The sequence below is a fragment of the Onychostruthus taczanowskii genome, unplaced genomic scaffold, assembly GCF_017590055.1.
Source record: "Onychostruthus taczanowskii isolate IOZ18803 unplaced genomic scaffold, ASM1759005v1 scaffold52, whole genome shotgun sequence".
Lineage (NCBI taxonomy): Eukaryota > Metazoa > Chordata > Aves > Passeriformes > Passeridae > Onychostruthus > Onychostruthus taczanowskii.
Genome location: NW_024502791.1, coordinates 189,167 through 212,691, shown reverse-complemented (window position 1 = coordinate 212,691; position 23,525 = coordinate 189,167). Strand labels below are relative to the sequence as shown.

At 39.5% G+C, this 23,525-nt stretch overlaps 1 protein-coding gene across 1 annotated transcript in view; it reads left to right on the top strand.

The window, feature by feature from the left end:
* Positions 1-23,525, top strand: part of ADAMTSL1 (ADAMTS like 1) — a 294,793-nt gene that overhangs the window by 240,658 nt on the left and 30,610 nt on the right. The window contains exons 17-21 of the mRNA XM_041416472.1: positions 4,999-5,209; positions 10,627-10,806; positions 12,360-12,513; positions 13,754-14,894; positions 21,294-21,421. Of these exons, the coding sequence (XP_041272406.1) occupies positions 4,999-5,209; positions 10,627-10,806; positions 12,360-12,513; positions 13,754-14,894; positions 21,294-21,421 (1,814 nt within the window). The remainder of the gene's footprint in view (positions 1-4,998; positions 5,210-10,626; positions 10,807-12,359; positions 12,514-13,753; positions 14,895-21,293; positions 21,422-23,525) is intronic.

Genomic DNA, 23,525 nt, shown 5'->3' with positions numbered 1-23,525 from the left:
GAATATTCCTTTTACCCTCTGTATTTCTCTGACTTTTGAGTTACTTCTCTATGTTCCTTTGTTTGGCTCTGTTATATAAATACTGGCTCCCTGCCACAATCAGCTGTAATGAGCTGCAATGTTAATTGATATCAGTAACAGAGTGCAGACCACTTCTGTCACCTACCAGAGCACTTTCATTGAGCCTTTGATCTGCTTATGTGTGTTGTCTGCATATCTTTAATGGACTTCCTTCACTTCAAGGAAGACACTTTTTGAAGAAACACCTCATTCTCCCTTGAACACAATAGTCCCCTGAAACCTTTCCTGCCTGTTCAGTTTCCTTGTCACAGTGGAGACACTGTGCAATGGATATTATAAATTGGATTTTGTGAGGCTGGGACTGAACAACTCTAAGTATTAATTGTTTTTTCTGGTTTTGCTGGTGATGATTTTAAAAGTACTTTCATTGTATTTTCATTTTTTATATTTTAATGAGCATTGATTTTTTTTCATAGCTTAGTTAAATCTCACTTTTCTTCTGAAGTATGTGTATATTGTATGTGTATTTGTAATGTTTGGTCTACTACAAATTGAACCACAGCAGTAGGGATATCCCTTCCTAAAGAAATCAGATCTGTGTTTGAACACCAGGGTTAAGATCTTTGCTCTCATACTTCATTTCAAATGAGCAGTTGGATTTTACTGTAAGTGATTTAACATCTGGATGAAAAATAACTTGTGGCTAAAATGTTGGTTTTTGTGCCACCTTCTTTGAAACTTCTTTGATTATAAATTGGGAGTTCTCATCTCAGTCCTGTAGCTTTACTGCAAGAAACTATGCCACCCAAATGGAATGGATGCTGTTCAGAGCTTAAGATCACATTCTGACATGGTATTTAAGATGTGATACTGAGCATATTTACTCAATCAAAGATATATCTGTTAAATGAGCCTCAAGAAAGTCTTTCACACCTGAAGCAGGAAACTTTACCACAAACACTGTTCCAGGTTCATTAGGGAAAAGGAAGGGAGGAGATATTTGGGCTATGAGCAGATTTCTCTGTCTTCATGGCCAAATGGAGAAGGCACAGATTGTCAGAGGACAGGAGAAAGCTAGTATTGATGTATGTGATTTACTCAGCCTGTGGTGTGCACATATACACAGCTGCCTCACAGCCCTTGTGCACTGAGGAACATCTTTATGCAGGCAGGTGTCAGATGATAAGTCAGCTGCTTCCAGGCAAACCTTTCTCCACACTGATGAATGTTTATTTCAGAAATAAGAAGAGCTCTTTTGTATGCTTTTCATACAGTTTAACCACATAAAATGGCAATAATTTCATTTTTTGAACTAGTTTGGGAGGTCTTTGTCTAGAAAAGTGTTTACTTTTCCTGTGCAATGTTCAATTCTCTTGGCACTGGTAGAAGGGACTCTACCAGCATTAGCATGTCAGCACCAGCAACAAACATGTCAGCATTAAACCACATCCCTAGATAATTTTCTTATAACACCTAACACCTTAGAATGATTTGGGGTGTACCATATATGTTGTGCATATGGGAACTAATCCGAAGTTGTCAGTTGTATAGAGCTTCGGCTCAAGACTACAAGTTCTGCCTACATCGCTTATTTTTTCCAGACATTATGGCAGTTGAGAGAGTGTTTTGTTCTGAAGGCTTGCAGCCCTACTGGGGCAACAACTAATTCTAGCATCTTGTCTTGCCATGAGTAGCTGCTTACTAGCCAGTGCCACTTTATGATCTCTCTAGCTAGCAGAAGTATTGTGTGATCTCCAGTTCTTGTGTCAGTGAGATGGACTGAGGTAACAGTGCACTCTTGTCCCTGTTGTTGTTCATGAGGCAATAATGCCTTGAGGCTTCTGTCAGGCTGAGACTCCCATTGTGCTAGCTGGTAGAGAAAGACAGAATAAGGTAACATCTCTGCTGTAAGGTTACTACCTAAGCAAGCAGCATGTACAAAGCACCGCGGTGGGGGAAAATACCACACAAAAGTATTGTTGTGATTTTGTGAATATGAAGTTGAGACACAGGTGGGAGAATGGTACGATCCAGCCCAGTACTTTACAATTCCCTTTGGACTTAGAGGGAACATACCCATACTTACAGGGTAACCCACCTTTCAGCAGTTCTGGTGTCACTCAGCAAAGAGCCAGGAACAAGTTCCTGCTCTCTTGATCCTGCAGTTCTTCACCTGAACTGCTGGGGTATAATATGATATTGATACCTTTTTTCCTATTGAAAAAAAGAAGGAAAGTTCCTTTCTAATTAAAAATTAGACATTTAGAACTTTACAAGTTTACATGTTCATGTCATGTGTTGGAATTTTTCAAAGAGCCTTAGCTGATAATAAATGCCCAAGTTTAATTCAAAGACCACAGGAAAGATTTTTGTTAACTATGTCAAGATCATTTCCCTATTACAAATGGCATAGTTAAACTATTTTGTGAGGGAATCTCTAGCACTTTTAGATTTACATTAATAGTATGGAATAATCACCCTGTGGTGGTAACCACAAATTATTGAGCCTTTTTTGGCCATTGGAGCTTCAAAGTTTTTCCCTTTCTTTTATTCACAGGGGAGCTGCGAGTATTCATGTATGTCATTTATGGGTTCAGTTATTTGCACATCCGTACTCCGCTTTACATGTCTGCTTTACTCTACATTCTTTACTTTACATCTGTGAAAGCCCATAAAAGTCGCTTGGGACCATGGAAGTACAGGGGTAAGAAGTATTTGACCTCACAGTTTGTGAGCTCCTCAAAGGAAACTCCTCTTTAATGCAGCTGGAAAGAATTGTGAAAAAAACAATGTTAGTTAGGGGAAGGGTAACAGATGCAATCTGCAACATTCAGAAATTTCAAACACTGGAAAAACAAATCCTTTCTCTTTATGGAAACACAGCATTTCTTTCTGGAAGAAGAAACAGACACCCTCTTTTGAAGAAGCCAAGATGTCCAAAGGGTTTATGTGGCTTCTTAGCCACTGAGATGGGAATTGCCAACAGAAACATTTTGCACTTACACCAATAACAAAGAAAATGTTGCTGGAGGCAACAGCTACTGCCAGCACTTGAAAAAAATAATTCTGGCAACTAACCATGTATCAAAATAGATTCTGAAGGAAAGAAAATGCCTGCTTTTCACCACGTACTCAAATGTCTTATTTTAGATTGCGCCAAAACTGAAGGGTAGATGATATTTCCATTAATTCAGACAATCTCATGGGAAAATCTGGGAAGACCTCTCCCCCCAGATCATTCATATGGAGAACATACTCCAGCTTAGCTTAACTGGCTGCCATATGTCACTCCTTTTCCACTTATAAATAGCTCCCAGTACATATGTACAGATTAGTGTCCTTCAGTGTATTATGGCCTGAAAAGTGACCACGGGAACTTCTAACTCAGTACGCAAAATGCATTTATTATTAGAAAGGGTAAAACAGATTGTTGTCATTGCTACTAAAATCTACTAACAGCAAGAATATTGTCTAAAAGCAAACTACAGCATCATTAGTGCTTACAGTCAGGCTCAGGATGCCTACTTTTATAAAATCAGAGAATGTCACCAGCAGATGAAGCACAATAGGGGAGCAATGCGCCTTTGGTCCATCAGGATATCATCTAGGGAGGAAAAAAATTTCTTACCTGCTAGCTGTTTAAATATCTTAAGGTTGCTAATTGAAAGGGAGGAAACATGCTTAAAAATAAAATTATAAAATAAAATGAGGTTAGAATTGTTCAGTGATTGTAGGATAGCACAACCTTAAATGGTTATTTGCGTACTGTGTTTGCTAACATAGTATGTTTTACATGCACCGAGCTGTTTCCATTGACTGCACATCTCAGAACATCAGAGTGGATTTTTTTCTGCTTCTTCCACAAAATCTGCTTCATTCTGCTGACGTGCTTCATAACTTTTCTTCATTATCTGCCTCCATCCTGTTTGGAGCCTGAGGGTATCTTCCTTCATAATCACTCTCTTTAAGCTTCTGCTGGGATTTGCTTTCTTCAAAGATGGGCTTTCTGAGCCTTCTTTTTCCTGAATTTTAAATTTATTGTCTCAGCAATCAGTTTCAATAATGTCATGCTGGAAATGAAGCTACTCTTCAGATTTAGAAAAATGGCACTATCTGGCTTTCATGATTTCATTCTTGATATGGTAGTATATCCAGGTCAGCATTGAGTTTTGCGTGAATTTGTTGGGGAGGCTATTTTCTTGTATTTTCCTTCTGAATATAGGACTGACTTTTTTGTGTATACATTTCTACATATCTCTGAAGTGCTTTCTAGCTGAGATATGAGTGAAAGGCCTAGTATTTTAAGGAATTTTCTGTGTTTAGCAGACAGAATTAGGGGTTGCACAGTTCAAATAGCAGAAATCTGGTTTTAAAGTGATGATCACTGAAATACAGTTATTAACAATCCTGTTGATGCAGGATTTACATAGCTAGTTCAAAGACTTACTTCAGTGGCAGGTGTTCATCCAGGGGTTAAAGATAATGCCCTGCTTTCCCACTGCATCTCTCAAAGCTTTAGTACCTCCTATCTCAATAGCCTAGAAAAGTCCATCAGGAATACCAAATAAATTTGTGCTCAGCATTTCAGTTTACATTCTTTTAATTAAACTTCTGTTAATATATTTATTTTTTGTTGAAGATAGGGGGAGAAAACCAGTTAACTAAATCTACTCTATTTGGAAATGCATTGTCCATGCTTCTATAGACAAAAAAAAAATCCTACTGTAGGCCACAAAACATTTCCTGTGATATTGCAGGAATCCCAGAGACTTGCAGTCCAAGAACTTCTGACAAAGAGATGAAAATGCAGAACTGCAAACATTCATCTTAGCCTCATTCTCCAGCTACCAGAGTGACATTGATCAGAGAAGGAAAATTCCCTTTCATTTACTGTATCTTCATCTGTCATTACAATAAGAGAAAAATTAAGGTCAATTTTTTCTGTGCTGAAGATTTTCTCTGCTGACCCCTTCACAGATGGGAGATTGGGAATTGGAGCACTTGCAGTCTTACCTGTGGGGTTGGTTTACAGACACGAGATGTCTTCTGTGCTCATCTGCTATCAAGAGAGACCAACGAGACTGTGATTTTGGCAGATGAATTGTGCTCCAAACCCAAGCCATCCCTCGTGCAAGCCTGTAATCGCTTTGACTGCCCACCCTCCTGGTACCCTACAGAATGGCAAGAGGTAAGAATTTATGTGTGACCTCATTTTATGACTGCTTAAAGTCCTCATTGCACACATTTCAGTGGTCAGAGGGCTGGAGCACCTCTCCTATGAAGAGAGGCTGGTCAGCTGCAGTAGAGAGGACTCCAGGGAGAGCATAGAGCAGCCTTACAGTTTACCAAGTGTGCCTACAAGAAGGCTGAAGAGGGACTTCTGACAAAGACATCTAACGATGGGGCAAAGAGCAATGGATTTTAACTGAAAGAGGGTAGCTTTGGTTTAGATATTAGGAAAAAACATTTTAGTGTGAGGGTAGTGAGGCACTGAAGCAGGTTGCTCAGAGGAGATGGTGGATGCCCCATTCCTGAAAGTGTTCGAGGCCAGGCTAGATGTAGCTTTGAGCAGCCTGGTCTAATGGAAGCTGTCCCTGCCTAGTGGGGGACAGAAGGGGAATGAGGTGGGGTGGAACTAGAAGAACTTTCAGGTTCTTTCCAACACAAACCATGCTATGATTCTATGGTTTTGCTTTAGCTCATCAACAGGAATCATTAATCATTCTGACAAGCCATTAAAAAACTGCAAAGTGTGCATTTTTTGCTCTTAAAAAACACATCAACGTTTCCAGAAGTAAATAATGACTGTCACTATTTCTAATGCAAAGTTATTGGAAAGTCTTAACAGCTGGCTATAGATTTCAAACAAAAATATCTGGAGTATATTGGTCAGCTGCAGTGACTGGACTTGGGTAAGCTATGTTTGCATTTCTAGGAATACTAAACTAGAAGGATTAAGAATAAAAGAGTCTTTAAAGCATTTTGAGTATTTCATATATTCTCAAATAATAATTTTGTTTAGTACAAGACACATTCCTCATGCTTCAGATTAAGAAATGTGCGTTCAACACTTCCCTTTGGGAGATGGATGCTTTAGTACACTAAGATGGATGCTTTATTACACTAATTATAAAAATTCCTGTCTACACAATGGGTCTGTACAAGGCTTTCCATCTCTAAAAATCACCCTGAAATGACTTAATTTGCTGAAGTCTGGTTACAAATTAAAATAATTGTGTAATTCAAAAGACTTAAAGATGCTTCTTTAAATGGTTGTTATACTACAGTTCGAGTAACACCACTGCAGGAAGAAAGGATCATGCACTGTTGTCAAGACTAAAGGAAAAATTTTCTGAGTAGTGTAGGTGTAAGCAAAACACCTAGTTAAATCTTCATTTTTGGTTTGTGCAAGTCTTCATTCTATCTCATGTGAAAACTATTAGCATTTTGCATAGTTCTTACATATGCATTCAGTATCTGTATTTAAAATCTGGTCTTCACTTAATAGCCAAGGAGATATTAATGTACTCACATGATGAACTTTTTTAGTCCATGAAGCTGGGAGAGCTTCACAAATTTCTGAACTATAGGTGTAATAGATATTATATTTGCAAATAGCAAATAGTATTCTACTAGTTCATAACATAATAACAGAAGTCAAGCATTTTAAAATTAGGATATGCTAGAAGGAGCACCTATGCTTGTCGAAGTCCCATAATTGGCCACAGTCCTTACAGAAAGCAATTTTCCATAAGTATATGTTAACAATCAGAAGAGATATATGTTATAGTATGTGAAAAAAATTATTTTCTGCTAACAGTGACAATTGGCTATAGCCACAGTAGAAAGATACCAAATTGCTTCTGCTAGAACTACCTCCAAATTTTTTCAAGATTGTAACATATTCCTCAACGGTTTAAACATGCATATTGTCACCTGTCTAAAGTAATTTTTCCAGCTGTTCATGGGCTGTCAAGTGCTGTCTCTTTGAAAGGTTTAGCAGATCTTAGTGAGGAGGAAGCTTTATTAACTATAAAAGCTTTAATAACTACCTTAATAAGAAATTAAAACAAATTGTTCACAGGTTCACACTTGTGGTAGCTGGTATCTTCTCTGGGCCAAGAGAGAACCTGTGCTGTGATTAATTGCTACCGTTCAACAAAGGTTGTATGATAGCTCTTCTGCCTTACTTCCATAGACTTTTGAGGCTGGGCACTGAATATTTACTGTGCTTACCTTTCCCTGGAGGAAAACAGCACAAAAATTGTGCTTCTCTACCTGCTGTCTTCTGCTTTTGTTCAGATGAGTACTGTGCCAGAAAAAAAACTCTAATCCATCAAAATCAATTTCCATTCCCTCATTTCTTCAGGATGTCTGTGTTCCTTCTTTGCAACACCATCATCTTTACAGATATTTCCACCCTGCAGGAAAGCCAGACCTTGCAGCTCAGACTCACGCACGTTTCCCACCTGAAAACCTGTACCATGAGGCTTGTGTATTACACTTAGGGATTTTTACAGCTGTTGGCTTCTGAGATGTGGAAAGAAAACATTTGGAAAGGATGTGAGTGGCTGAGACAACTTCTGGAGGTGACCCCCAGTCATGAAGCAAAACTGCTGTAGATCGCTACAGCAGAAGAAAAACTGAAAAAGGGTTTCTTTCCTTGCTTTAAGGGATCCATAACACCTCACATCTCCCCAGGCTCCTCAGAGATTCCCCCCACACAGAGAGATGAAGGGCCCTGCAGGAAGATGCCTTCCTCACCTTAGGGAAGGTACTTTAAAACTTCACCAACATGAAAGCGTAAAATCTGTTCTCCACACAGCCTGATTTCAATACATTTCTTCGGCCTCAGCAGTGGAGTTTGTGATGCTTTTCAGAACACTAGAACACTCACTCACACTGGTTTAATGCAAACATACAAAAAAAAAAAAAATACAGACTCCAGAAGATTTAAACTCTAATTACCAGTGTTTTCTTTTCTAAGCCTTGTCTGTTTGTAAGGAAGGATTGTCTGAATTAAATGCCATTCAAAGCTCCAGTATTTCTGGTAGAAAAACACACAATAATTATTAGTGTTGTAACATTAAAAACAATTTTTAAAACCTCTTTTTACATATTCCAGACTGTTTACTTTTAAATATTTCTGTGCCTTAACTAAATGCATTAGAATCTTTATCATTTTCAGTGGTGCGCTTCTGGAGAAGAGTTTAAGCTTCATTTTACAAGGTCCTATAAATATCTTTTCTCCATACCTGAAATGGGAGACATCCATTAGTAAATCTTCATTCACCTTTGTTTTATTACTAAGTGCTATAGTTTCAGTCCCAACATTCTTTATTTGCTCTTGAGTGTTGTCTTTGCTTCAAAGTGAATAGAACAATGACTTTAAAATGAAGTCACCATAGGAAAATTGATAGTATTTTCTTATATTTTCCTTTCTATTTCTAATCCATACCACAAAATGTCTCTTCTAAACCTTCAAGTGTCAGGCCTTAAAAGAAACTGAGAGACCTTATGAGAAAAAAGTATTTACTTCTTTTGCAGGTGCTTTATCTTACTGTGGAATCTTAGCAGAGAATTAATTTTTGACAGTAAGGAAAAACCTGTATTGTGATATACCTTGTATAGAGAGCAGTGTAAAATTAAATCACATGGGATACCATGGAAAGGGACCTGGGGGTCCTGGTTGATGGTAAGTTGAACATGGATCAGCAGTGCCCTGGCAGCCAGGAGGGCCAGCCCTGTGCTGGGGTGCATCAGGCACAGCATCGCCAGCCGGGCAAGGGAGGGGATTGTCCTGCTGTGCTCTGAGCTGGGGCAGCCTCACCCCGAGTGCTGGGGGCAGTTTTTGGGTGTCACAATACGAGAAAGACATTAAACTATTGGAGAGAGTCCAAAGGAAGGCAGTGAGGATGGTGAAAGGCCTTGAGGGGAAGCTGTGTGAGGAGTGGCTGAGGTCACTTGGTCTGTTCAGCCTGGAGAGCACTTGAGGGGAGCCCTCACTGGAGTCTACAGTTGCCTTGTGAGTGGGGAAGGAGGGGCAGGCACTCATGTTTTCTCTGTAGTGACCAGGGACAGGACCCAAGGGAATGGCCTGAAGTTGTGTCAGGGGAGGTTTAGGTTGGATATTCAGAAAAGATTCTTCACCCCAAGGGTGTTTGGGCATTGGAGCATCTCCCCAGGGCAGTGGTCACAGCACCAGCCTGAGAGAGTTCAAGAAGTGTTTGGACAATGCTGTCAGGCACATGGTGTGAGTCTTGGGGATGTCCTGTGCAGGAACAACACTATGTAAGTGAATAAAGTCCAAGAAGCAAGAAAATACATATTTTGTCTTAGAGTCAGAAGGGCAAAGAAAATTCCTGAGATTGACATACTTTGTGACATTTGTAGTGAGGAACCAGTTTGTTATCTGGTATATGATAAAAGTCCATAGGCAACATTGGAATAATACTTGTAATCATATTTTTCTTCCTCCTCAGGAGTAAATTTTCCTCAAATGAGAGGCTGATAGACATTTTCTTCTTTTGAAAACTAATGTTTTTCTTGCTTAATTTTTTGGAAGCCTTTGAGCTTTGTAACATTCAAAATAAGTAAGACAAAAGCTAATTTTACACATTAAAAGAAACCAAATATAAAAATTTCTTTCTGCACTTCCTTTCTGTCTTTCAAAGAAAATGTTTATCCTAAATATTCAGGCTAGCATTAAAGTTCATGCAGCTCTTTATCTCAGAGAGAAAGGCCTTTTATGACTGCAAGATTTTTTAAAACACTCCCTTTTTAACTGCTTAAGTATACTTTTTAATACTTCTCCATATTATTGTCTGTTTCTCTTGAGTAATTGTCATGTCACAAGCTATAAGCAACTCCTGGTCATGTCAATGTAATGCAAGCTCCCCATTTCCTCTGCTAGATGAAAGGAGAAAAGGAGCTGAGCTGGCTGAACTGAGCAGAACTGGGAGCCCGTTACCAGCCCCAGAAAAAGGATACTCAAGAAAGAAAGGGCTGAGCAACTTAAATTTACAAAAAATATTCAGGAAATCTAGTAAATTTGGTTACACAAAAATTCCTGCCCTGCGTGAGTAGAAGAATGTAGAGTAGAGAGACCATTAAAGACAGAGGGGAGATGTTCTCTGGATATTAATAATCTCAATTTACTTATCTACTGCTGGACAAGACTTTTCCACTCTTTCCGACACTGTTAGTGTCAGAGCTTAGACACAGATGTTACTATTTACATTCTCCACATCACATGCAATTGTCTCATTTTCCAGGTGGAGAGGAGATTTCCCACCTCCCAGACTTCCCATACTGCAATGCTGACCCACTATTTCCATGTTTTTTGAAAGAATACCTTAAAACAGAACACTTCAGAAATACTGAAACAGTTTTTCTAAATATTAGCAAACTAACCTGCTTCCCCTTTCCAAAATAATTTTGACATTTTTAAAAGCAGTCTACTTCAAGATCTCTGAAATTTTTTGGTTTATGTTTTCTATTTGGCCAGGAGCAAGTGTTGATTTCTACCCTAATTCACAAGTAATTTTTGCAGCAAGTGGGGTGGTATGGGTGTGGTGTGAGGTGGCTGTCTCTCTTTTCTCACAGTGTTCACAGACCTGTGGTGGTGGTGTCCAGAAGCGAGACACACTTTGTAAGCAGCGCCTGGCAGACGGAAGCTTGTTAGAGCTGCCAGAAACCTTCTGCTCCACACCAAGGACCATTACACAACAGGCCTGCAAAAATGAGGATTGTCCCAATGAGTGGCTTCTCTCTGAGTGGACACAGGTATACAATTTGTTTGTATGAGTATTGTACAGATCTTGGAGATTAAGTTCCTTAGCCATTTGGGATAGAGGACCCAAATAAGGTCACACTCCACAAAGCCTATTATGCCCAGTTTTGTCCTGCAATCTGTCCTTATCATCCTGGTTGGGGATGTTATCACTAGCTCCATGTTCCTCTGTGGTGTGCCCTTCCACAGATGTGCTTTAGCCATCTGATCAAACCTTTAAAGACCCTTCTGGTGTAAACACAAGTCACGCTCCAAATAGTAAATCCCTGCCTCTGTCCCTGCCTATGCTTATTATTTCATCCAAGGCGCTGATGAAGTGTAATCTTTATTACCCTAGGCTACATGCTCTTTGTTGCCAAAACCTAGCTGTTCTGATCTCAATAGTCTTTTCCTCTTGGGGCCACTCCAACCCTTTCCTATGATGAAGAGAATAGAAAAGAGGTAGGAAGGGAGCAGGAGAGGAAGGGATGGGGAAGGGAAAGGGGAGGAGAGATATTATAATAATATAATTTTACTTTATAAGGTCAAAGCAAAGGCAAAGGTTCATGGCAGTAAGCATGAAAATTATTACACATCTCGCAGTTTCTGCCACCACTCTTCCAGTCCTCTTTCATGGAAGGTAGTGGAAATTGTCTTGTGGAAGATGTAAAAGAAATGCCAATCACATTACAGAGCTGTCCCACCTGCACCCTTTTTACTGGGGATCTGTCTGGGCATTTTACTCAAATTAGTGTATGTTTTCATAGTCTTCTGCCAGGAGACAAACAGCCATTCTGGCAGTGAAGATGGTACTTACAGTGCTTTGCCCATTTTCTAACTCTTTTTACAGACTTTGTTCCAGTGTAAAGACACTGTCTGTATTTCTTTTTACACAATTCTACATGCATAAATATGAAACTGAATAGTCATGATGAAGTCCATCAAACCATGTCCACCTGTGCAACAAGCACTGCAGTCTGGTATTAGAGGGTTTATACCATTTTGTGTAGGCCATGTGTAGTAAATACAAGGCTGAGGAATTAATTGGTGACTAAAATATTAATCCCTTTATTATTCCTAAATGGATTTGCAACAGCAAAGCTTAAAGATTAAGCTTAGGCCAGATTTTATCTGGCCCAGAATGCAACTGTGATCTTCAACTCCGTGAGGTCTGCTCTTGGACATGAGCTGGAGTTTTTCCAGCTAGCAGACATGGACACATAGAAACAAAGCTCATAGACTGGCTTTGAACTGTAGCACAGTACCATTAAAACAAGTGACACCATCTGACAGAAAAGAAGTGGTAACAGGAGCATGAAAAGAAACTAAGCCTTACAGGACAGAAAATAACAAGTACTTCATCTCCTTACTGTGCCTGCACTGTTTGTAGCTGCATGGTCAGATGCTGCTCTGCTTTATTCCACTGCAACATTTTGAAAACTCTATCCATTTTTAAATGCTCTATCCTGTGGTGTGTGTATGCAATGTGGATATGGGAGCTGAGAAGGGAGTGTGTGACAAGGAGCACCTTTTTCATTTCTCCTAATGTTTCTCATCCTGTTCCTAGTGTTCAGCGAGCTGTGGAGAAGGCACGCAGAGTCGAAATGCTATTTGCAGAAAGATGCTGAAAACCGGGGGCTTTGTTATCATCAATTCCTCACTCTGCCTCCCTTTGCCATTCTCATCCTTGATCAGGCCCTGTTCACTAGGCCCCTGTGCACGTAAGTGGAAAAGGTGTTTGGCAGTGTCTGGGGAAAAGGGATTGGAAGTGCTTCACTAAGAAATCCATGCTATTTCCTGCTTCACAGCCTGCTTTCACGCTAGTATTACTCAGTCTTGTGGAGTGGGTTTTTCTGTCTGTAAATAAATCAAGCCAGTGGAGGAGTGCTACGGATTTCACTAATGGAGCTGGATATCAGCCAGTGTGCTATAAGGTAACTACTAGTTTCTGGAAGAACTGGCTCAAAATTCTGACCAAAATCTAGATCTGAATTTCACAGCTGGAATGTAGAGGCTCAGAGATACAGAACAGCAGCTGGAGGGCTGGAGCAAATAAACTGACTGCTAGAACACCTGCAAGGAAAATGGTTGGTAAGGGATTTTGCCAACGATAATTTAGAAACATTATTTCACCATGTCACTCCAAATACTCTATGACATGAGATTTCTAATGAACCATGCAACACAAGTAGATGTATTTTATGTTGGTAGTTCGTGCATTTGGTTTTGCCCACCACAAGTCCCCCTGTATACTCCTCCCTAGTTTGCAGTAAGCCAACTGGATATGTGAAAGTCAGCCTAGCTTCAGCTTGCCTCTGAAACTGCTGAATGTTGGGTATCTAGGGAGAAAAGAAGACCTGATGTTTAGAATTAAAGCTTGGACCAAATTTTGCATGGTATTTACTAATAATATGCCTATGCGCTGAATTTAGTGCTTCATAATAAAGATCTCTGACACAGAGATCAGGAAATCAGAAGGACACACTGAACTAGTGAACTTAAATAGTATTTACCATGTTTTTAAGCCTAGCCCAGAGAGTTTTTTTCTGTACAACGTTACTCCTTGAGGTAGCAAGACTTTCATTCTTCCTTACTGTTGTGAGCTGCAAGATCACATTGTCTTTGAAGGTTTGGATGATAAACACTTGTCTACTCAGTGCATTTCTTAAATAACAGTCTTTGTTTAAGTACTTTAACAAGAACTACGTTTCCACTGAAGTTTTCTCTGTCCAGTAAAGCTTTTATCCCTAGCTATTTTGTTTCTGCATATACTCTAGGCTACTTTCACATTCCTGAAGTGTGTCTTGTTATTCCTCTTATTTTGATTGTTCCAGTTTAATGTCCAGCAACTGGTGTCCAGTTTCTTCCATTACTGTCTAATGGGTCAAATGCTTCCCACAACAAGGTAAACTATTGTTTTGTTTAATGGTATCACATACTAATTATATAATGGTATTTCAGGACGCAACAGACCAGCTCATAAGCAAAGCCCCCATATTATGGCTGTAAAGCAAGTTTACATCCAGACGAGGAAGCAGAAGAAATTGCACTTCATTGTGGGTGGATATGCCTACCTGCTGCCCAAAACTTCTGTTATTCTCCGATGCCCTACCAGGAGGTTCAGGAAATCAATGATCACTTGGGAGAAGGATGACAAAAGGCTTGTGAGTTCAGCTCACATCACTATTGCACCCTATGGATACATGAAAATCCATCATCTGAAGCCTTCAGACACTGGGACATACACCTGCACAGCAGGGCCAGCCCGGGAGCATTTCATAATTAAACTGATTGGAAGCAACAAGAAGATCATTGCTGGGCAACCAACTGGTATTAGGGAGGAAGAAGTCATGAGAAAGGCTGGCTTAAATGATGCCTTGCGAACAGAGGATAAAAATCTGAATGGGATTTTCTTCAATGGTAGCAAGGCTGAAAAGCAAGGGCACCTTGCTAACCCCAGCAGATGGTATGACAATATTGTCTCGAGGCTGCTACAGCTCAGGGGCTGGCCAGCAGAAAATCTGGAGTCCTGGGAAGCCCAGGAGTCGGTGGAGAGAAACGCATCCTCTGAAGAGGACCACAGCCGGGAGCATAGCCTGCCATTTACTATGGTCACAGAGCAGAAACGCTTGGATGATATCATAAGGAATTTGTCTCAACAGCCTGAGGAGCTTAAAGATATCTACACTGAGCATCTTGTTGTGCACCTGGCTCATGAGGTTTTCAAGAGCTACTTGGACCAACAGGAATCTGTCCTCAAAGCATCAAGGCAAAAAGTTGATTCAACCTCAGTGGAGTACCCTTACCACAGGCGTGTTTCTGGATTTACCAGCTCCCTGAGGACATCATCTGCCGAAACATTTATTCCCACATCTGTAGACCTGGCAAATGGCTTGCACGGGCCTCACCAAAAGCCTGCCATCCTCCGAAAGATTTCAGCAGCACAACAACTTTCTGCTTCAGAGGTTGTCACCCACCTGGGACAGACAGTGGTCCTAGCAAGCGGCACACTGAGTGTGTTGCTTCACTGTGAAGCAGTGGGAAACCCAAAGCCCACGATCAGCTGGGCTAAGAATGGAGAGGAAGTGAAATACAATGATAGGTAAAGCATGTTATTTAACTTTTAAGCAAATAAGTGATATTTTGACTCGTCACTTTCCATGTATTACTGCCTGTCAGTCCCGTGGACAAAACCATGTTTTGCTGTAGTCTGATTTCATAACAGAAAGAAGGGCAAGTGCATGTGAATTGGTAAATGGGTTAAACAGAGCACTGTAAATCTTCAGCAAGGTCTGGATGCTGGGTCAGACTGGTATGGCAGACAGGAACCTTACTTCGGTTTGAGTTAGTAAAAAAGAAGGGATTGTACATTACTAAAGGACATAAGTGCCTAATACAGTCAACAGAGCACTCTGCAACCAGAGACTGGGAGTCAAATTAGTCTATTTCCCAATCTGAAGGCGGAGATTTTTGCTATGAAGATTGATTTAGAGATATGAAAACTGATCATTGATTGTTGCTATTATCTTCTGTTGGAGCTGAATTTACATTTCTTCTAGTGCTACAGGAGGGCTTGACAGATATGGTTGTGGTAAGAGAAGATGAAGGAGATGTGGCTTTTGCCTTCCACATATGTATCCATGCACTAAACTGCCCCAGGATAAGCCTGAAAGGGCATTACCATCACCATTTACTATGTATGTGCTGATGAATGCTGTAAATTGTGGAACCACACCTCATGGCTGTTGGCAGCTTTGCTGTCGTCTCAACAGACGGATCATTTAGCATTTGTCTTGTCATGTGAATTGGTGAATCTTCACCTGTTTAAATTCCAGAATGCTGGTCCCAGGTGTAACCTGAGAAGTTGACATAACAAAATGCTTTCATCAGTATACCACAAAAATTATGCTGTTTCTCCTTCAGGTATCCTTTACTTTCTGATCCCTCCACATTATTCGTTTGTGTGGAAGAGCACACAGAAAGAGGTTATTTTCATATGTTTAACTCTGTTCATAACATTCGTTCTTCTCACGTGTATGCTTGGGATATTATATTTTGGTTCTGTTCTGTGAGAAATCATTATATGAGAACAGGAAAAGACAGTAGTAGGCAGTAATAATGAGCAACACAGTTCAACAGTTGTCCCGAGATCTGCTGGCAACTGCTTCTGCACAAGATACTGACCTCAGCTAAGACATATACATTTAGTCATAAGGTCATGGGAAATTATGGAGTCAAGGCAAAAACTAATTTCCAGCATGGTGCCCTTGGATCATCCCATAAAGTCTTGATTTGGATAAAATTGCCCCTTCTATACAGGTATGAAATTAGCTTCTTAGCTCCTTCTTTATTTTGACTATTGAATCAATGAAAAAGAAATTGCTTTTTATAATGATCTGAGTTTCCTGGTTCTTGCCTCTCTGTCTGAAGGCTAATAAGTATATTAAAGTTGACACAAAAAAAAAAAAAAAAAAAAAAAAAAAAGTAACTTTTGAAGGGGTAGAGGTCACTCAGAACAAGAATGTACCTCTGGTGGAAATCACATACAGTCATAATCATGACTTGGACATACAGAATCCCTTCATCTGCATATATTCCTGTGAAAATATCTTTAGGCCACTCCCAAAACAAGTTTCATATATAAATTTTCATCTAGCAGTTATATCCCATCAGAATTGGGCCATTAAGTTGAGGATTTTTCTCTGCTTGAAATGACTGTATCTTCTGTGGCATCCATGAAAGGGAACGGATGTTACATGAAGCTGACATATGAGGAATGCTGGACACTACAGTCATGAAAAATTAGCAAATTATTTCACACCCTATAATCTCTCATGGTATCACAACATGTAGATTAATTTAGCTGAAGTAAGACACACTTATGTGATTCCTGAATTTTTATTTCCGATTTTTTTAATACATAATTTCACAATTCCTTTTCAATCTTTTTTTCTTTCCCATTCAGTTTGGCTGAAATAGCCTTAAATGTTGTGGGGTTTTTATGAATTATCAGTCAGTTGTGTGCTCAAAATTTCTATCAAATAGTCTGAGGAAATTATAATTTCTTTTCCAGTTAGTGGCATAAGTCATTGAGAACTCTTCTTTAAATATTGAGGCAGTTTCTGCTTTATGAACTTCCTTCTGTACTCATCATTTATAGTTCCCCCAGGCTGGTGTGTGGGAGAAGAAGCTTCAGGTGCAACTCAACACCTATATCTTTGGAGCTATAGAAATTGTGGTGTGTAAAAAAATTGTTTTCTGGATTTTTTTGCTGGGTTCTTTAATGTCAGTATTGTGGTTTTGGCTCAGAATGCTCTTGCTGCCTGTCAGTCAGCTGCATCAATGGAAGCTGCAGTTTAAGCAGACTTAAGAGAGTACTGCTGTAAACTGCGAGGCCACAGATGTAAACATGTGGTGGTGTCTGGTATGTTTGAACTGTCCTTCAGCTCTGCACTTTGTTTTCTTTGTATTCAATTCTCCATTGAATGGAGAAGAGAATTTTCCAACCCAGCTCTGTCTTAATGGAAATAAGGAAATAAATAGAGGTGGGCTTTCCTCTACCAGTATCAGAGAGAGACACTTCTGCTGGGAATGGCCAGAGAGTAATGCTGAAGTTCCTCAGGTTACACCCTACTGAATATGCTGAGATTTCAGAAGTACTTGGTGGGTATTGCAATTCTTAGAGTATAGGCTGCTGGTTTTAGGTGGGGTGACAGCAACCTGTTTTGTATATACAAAGTACAGAGATAAAGGTATTCACTTTTACACAATGTGACCATGGATTTTGTCTGAGCCAGTGATGTCCAGTAATGATGGTTAATGTATGGCTCTATTCTCATTGCCCCATTCCATAAGCTGTTTAATCCACCTAAAAGTATGACTCTACTGCATGGCTGTTCTTGCAAAAATTAATTTTCTTTGACTTTAGTCTAGATACAGTCATGAAAAAATATAGCATAGGGCCTCCAAAAGTGCTGATTTTTAGTTACTCAATAGAATAAAAACGTATGACACAAATAGCTGCAACAGTTGAAAATATCTGTGGTTCCAGTAAAGGATCCCCAACTTGTGTCTGCCTATTCATCCCGAGTGCTTATTTACAGAAAATTACACATTCTCTCCTAAGGTTAAAGAGTCAAGTTAACACCAACATGGGTTCTGAATGCCATTTCAGAGCCTATTAGTATCCATACCAAAGTTTTTTGACGACTGTATATGTTGTTAAATGTTTTGTTTTAAAGAAAATTCAGATTAAATTCCTTAGGAATCAGTTTTAAAAGTGAAAAATCTTTGAGGAATTTATGCACTTGTTTAATAAGCCTTGCAAGTATGCTGCAATTTCTGTCACTGGGGATCCATTGGTGCTTGATAATTCACTTCTCTAAAACAGAAATAAATTTTATAAAAGGACATGAAGCAGCATGTGAACAGTAAGTGGTATGGAGTTAGGTGTTTGCGAGGTGTTTGTTAGGTGTTTGTCTGATTTAGTCATTGGTATACGTCCTGTGAAATGTGTTTTTGTCTTGGAGGCAATGCAGTGTGGAGCAAGTGACATGACACTGATCAAATATTAAGCTGTATTATTCTCAGTCCATAAATAAGATTCTGAAGACATGCTGGTGACACAAATAATTGCTACAGATGGTTGGTTTTTTTCCAGCCCTGAAAAGCAACTCAATACCTAACAAAAATAGCCTTCTGTAATCAAATAGGGAATTCAGCCAAAATAATTCTATACAGTGAGGAATGATAAAGGATCTGCTTTCAAAAAAAGCAGCTATGCCAAATTGTGATGCACAAATAATGGAATTATTGAAAAAAAGAGGACATTATGTTTGTTTTTGGAGAAGGACATTAAAACTTGGGTTGAGAGAATAGGAGGATGAAGGTATGTTGGAGTTCATTTTTTTAAATGCAAGTACCTACCAGGACTACCTCTTTTTTTTTTAATATTTGTGCTGGATCTTTAGGGGACTTAAGCTGTCAGAGAGAGGTTTTTGTCAAGAGAGATGATTAATAACAAACAAATTATGCATCCTTGCGTTTTATAAGGTGCAGTACTAGGCAAGATCTTTCCTCAGCCTGAAGATGTCAGAAACATTAATTAAAACAATTTTAGGGGCTTTGTAAGCATTAGTTTGGAGTAGACTGAAGATCTGCCTACATACTATATTTGCAGACATGCAGACATAACACACAGAACTTTTAAATGTTACAGGCTGTTATAATTGGGGACAACTTCTGAAGATTTAAAGAATTCCATGTAATGATTGAAGTAGTTGGGTGTTAAACTAAAAATTTATGTGTGAGATAAAGATGCATGCTAACGTTAGTTTTGCAAGTAAAAAAGTGTGTTATTTGCTGTCACCATTAGCAGTGACTATCTAGTCCACCCTGCTTATGACTAAGAGGTAAAAAAAACATCCTTGACAGCAAAAGTGGGAAGGGAATTATTTCAGCCATTGGTGTTTTTTTTAGCTGTGAAAGCACAGATGCAATTTTAAAAGTATTGATGTTTGTTTTGCAAATGTGCACTTTTTCTAAATATTTACAAAACTTGTTTAAAAACAGACATCTCTTTATTGATAATTACTATTTTTCTTATTACTCACAGAAGGGTAAAAAAAATAATGTTAACTCTGGAGGTTTTTTCCTATAATAGATTTTGCTGGGTGGCCCTAATCTGGTTTGGTTTAGAGATCTACCACCCACAGTGTGGCTTATTCATCCACGAGACAACAGTTTTTATTGTGGTGATGGGAGTGTGAAGAAACTCATCAATTCCAGGACCTGTGAGCAGATTTCTATTGCATGTGTTTTACAAGCATATCCCTCCCCCAGTCTCACCCTTGCCACCCACTGTCAATCACAGCCTCAGTTAAGGGTTTACAAGGGACAAATGCTGAAAGTTGCTGATGAGAACAGTAGATTTTATCGACAGTTTCAGCTAAAAAGAAAACTCAGAGAAAGGATCAACAATCATAGGACACAGTGTGATGAAAACAAGAGTACATAAGCACAAGCCTATGGACTGAACTCTTGCTGAAATAGGTGTATACCACTGACACAGCGTCAGATTTCAGGGCAAAGCTTAGCCGGGCTCGCTTTCTCCCTCGGGGCTGTGCCAGCGAGTGGCCGCTCCCTGCCCAGCCACAGACAGGCAAGGGCAGCGGTGCAGCGAGAGGAGGCCCACAGCTCGGACTGCGGACAGACGGACTGGAGCACCAAAGGTCGAGATAAAGGGGTGGGAAGGGTCCTCTGCATGCATCTCCAAGAGGCCTTATTCCGAAAGGCATAAAGTACCTCGAAAAGCGTACAGTGCCAGAAGAACCAAGAACAGTACACTGTTACAACTTATAAAGGGAGGAGGTCTCAGGGGAGGAGGCCACACAGTAACCAACCAGGGGAGAGTGGGGAGGAGCGCAAGGCGGGATCACATCGCCTCAGAACCAATGAGGGGTACACAGGGAGAAGAACACTCTCCCAGAACCTATAGGAATCCAGCGATTACATAGATGACACAGAGGGTTCTAGAAGGAGAGGTTGGGATTACACTTAAATGACAAGGCAGAGGAGCAGGGCTACAATGATAGACATAGAAGGATAGGGACTTAGGGGTAGGTATTTGTGCTAACAGACAGGAAAGGGGGGGGGAAACAGCATTGGGCTATCCAGCTGTGAGGGGGTTGCTAGGAATGAGCTATTGAATACAAACATACTGACTACATTACAACAATAACCAAAAGGATTTTCACAACAAATATGCAGCACCACATATCAGGACCTTATGAGTTATACCACTGCAAAACCAGACAGTGAAAAGAAGCTATTCATAAGAGCACGAAAACCATTTTAATTCCATTTAGCCATAGGCAGTACACTGAGCTCATGGCAGTCTCCTCTTACTGGCAGAGGAAAGAGAGTGGGTTCAGCCAAAAGAGGAGCTGAGAACTCCTCTCTATCTTCACTGACTATTAGGGAAGAATCAAGACTGCTGAGTTTGAACAAGCTGCCCAGGAATAAAAGAATCTGAACCTATTTCAGCCTTTAATACTGGCCCTGTGGTTCACTTCACTTCTTTCTGCATAGCTTCAACATGTCTCATGATTTTTCCCTTGCAATGATTTGGCTTTTTCTTACGATTACTATTCCTATGCTGCAGAACTGGAAGACAGCAATGCTGGGAAACTCATTCAGCATTATGCAGAAATGGTACAGCAGAGGAGGTTTCACTGGGCAGGTGTCCTAATTTTTCAGCACTCTTTCTTTAATACACATATCAGCAGTAGAGGAACTGGGAATGAGACAAAAAATTAATTTAAATAATCACAACTTACAGTCTCAATGTAAGAATTTAAATTTCTTCATATGTTTTTAAATTTAACCTAAAGGCCTGATCTATAAAAAATATTACCTAAGCCTAAAAATTCCCAGTAAATATGTTCATGTTCACATGGACCAAGAGACTATTACATCTTTCTTTCTTTCTGCTTTATGCCAGGTTGCTACTTCAGCCTGATGATTCCTTGCAGATTCTAGCACCTGTGGAAGCTGATGTGGGTTTCTATGCTTGCAATGCATCCAATGCCCTGGGATCTGACTCTGTCTCCATTGCTGTCACCCTAGCAGGTAAAAGTTTAACCTCTGTGATTGCAGGATGGTCCATGTTAGTTGTGTGAATCTGGACAGAAGTTGTTTGTGGGGGAAGAGATAGCTGCTAAAGCTGTGTAAAATGCATCAACAGAAGTACACTGGTGAAAACACAGGCTGTGAGCTCTGCAAAAACCTGGGGCTTTCATAAATAGTTTGTGAGGTTTATTTGTCTTTGCAAGACATCAATGTCTTTTCTCACTTGCATCTGACATGCTCTTAAAACAGTGCTCATCCTGGTTATTTGCAGCCTGTAGGGGCAGTGCAGTTCAAGCCTCCCAACTTCTGTGATTCATTTTAAACCTATCACTGATCTCTTCAAGTATAACAGATGCGTTGCAGAAGTTACTCAGGCGTACATTAGGCAAGCAAGAAAACTTCCAGAGCTAAATCTTTTCACAAACGTCACTGTCACTGTTTCAATTGTAGCAAGTAGAGGTTCTCAAAAAATTAGATTCCATTATTTCTATTCATCTAGTAACCGGTTCTAAAGCAGACCAAATATCCTGTGCTTGTTTAGAATTCAATTCTAAAGAAAACTCATCCAGATAAAAGCCAATGGCAAAGGGGGTTAAAAGTATGTATCCAGCTTCTTCAGGGTTCTCTAGCAGACATGGTCAGCAGGCTCACAGCCATGTCAGGACTAGCAGAAGGGTGGAGCAGCAAACATGGATGAAGAGCTGTTGAGAAAGATGCAGGAACAGAACAGACAATGGCAGCTAATAATTGTGACAGGGCAGAGACGTTTTACAGAAGTAGGATCCTATTTATCTCCAAGGCAAAAGTAAACATGCTAATACTGAAAACTATATTGATTCTGAAGACTTATCCATTTCACTGCTTCAGCATGTGGAAATGTTTGGAGGCTTCCAATGCATAGGCATCAGCCATCACCTGCCATTGTATCCATGTATGACTGGAGAAAGGAATAGCTGTTGGTAGGCTTTAATTTTAAAAAAAAAAAAAAAATTACATCAAACATACAGAAAATTTCTGTTAAGAAAAGCATAAATAAAATGTAATAAGACAACCGTGAATAACAGTGAAGCTTAGAAAATCAGTAAATCAACTAGAAAGAGACTTCATCTTGTCCTTTAGCAGAACGGCTGAATTTTCTAAAGCAGAAAGAAAGATCTGCATCAGAGCTACAAATTTTCTGTAGGCAAAACTGAAGAGACTGATCTTTTTTACACTACTACTATCAGAAATAGCTTTGCTGAACTCCAGGCAGCAAAGCAATAGTGCTGCTGTTAGGGTAGTGTCATATTTTAGAAGAAGCAGCTCTACACATTATCCTCTTATGCTGCACCAGCATGAAGCTGAACATGAGATTAAAAAATCATCAGTCAAAACGGCTATTCTGTCCATGTTGTTCAGTGAGTGTAAAAGCCATAGTTTTTGAACATGTTGTGGCAATAATTTTGTATGACACTGTAAAAATAACGCGTTAGGTATCCATGTGACACAGGAAGACTTTAAGCTTTTTGATTATAATTAATTATCAAAGTTATAATTTAAACTTTTAGGTGAACTAACATCCGTGCTTCCCAGACTCAAGCAAAACTCCTCTTAGGAACTGGTATACTTTTGCATCTCACATCCAAAGCAAAGAGCTGAGCAGCCTATAAAATGAGGCCATAAATATCAAAGTGAAATACTGAGCAGTTTTTGGAACAAAGTAACAGTCTTTTTGCCATAATGGAAGTATTTTCTCCAAAAAACATGGGAAGCTGAGATCATCTTAGAGGAATCAAGACAGGGGACAAAAGCTTATTTCATTGAAGAATTTTCTGATTCATTTAACACATGCATGGAAAAAAAGAGACAGTGGAATATGCTCCTTTTTGTTTTCACAATGGTTTCCTACTCATTTATGGTTTGAACAGCTTAAAGATTTTTAATCTTGTGGTGGCGTTATGGAAACCAATCAGGAAAATAAAAAGCTGATGGATAGCTGAAGAATTTTTCTTTTCTTTAGGCTTTGCCAGAAAGTATCAAAACTTTTGGAAGTATTCAAACAATAAAATACAGTATTTTACTTAGCTATTCTTGGGCATTAAAATGAACAAACTAAAAAAAATGG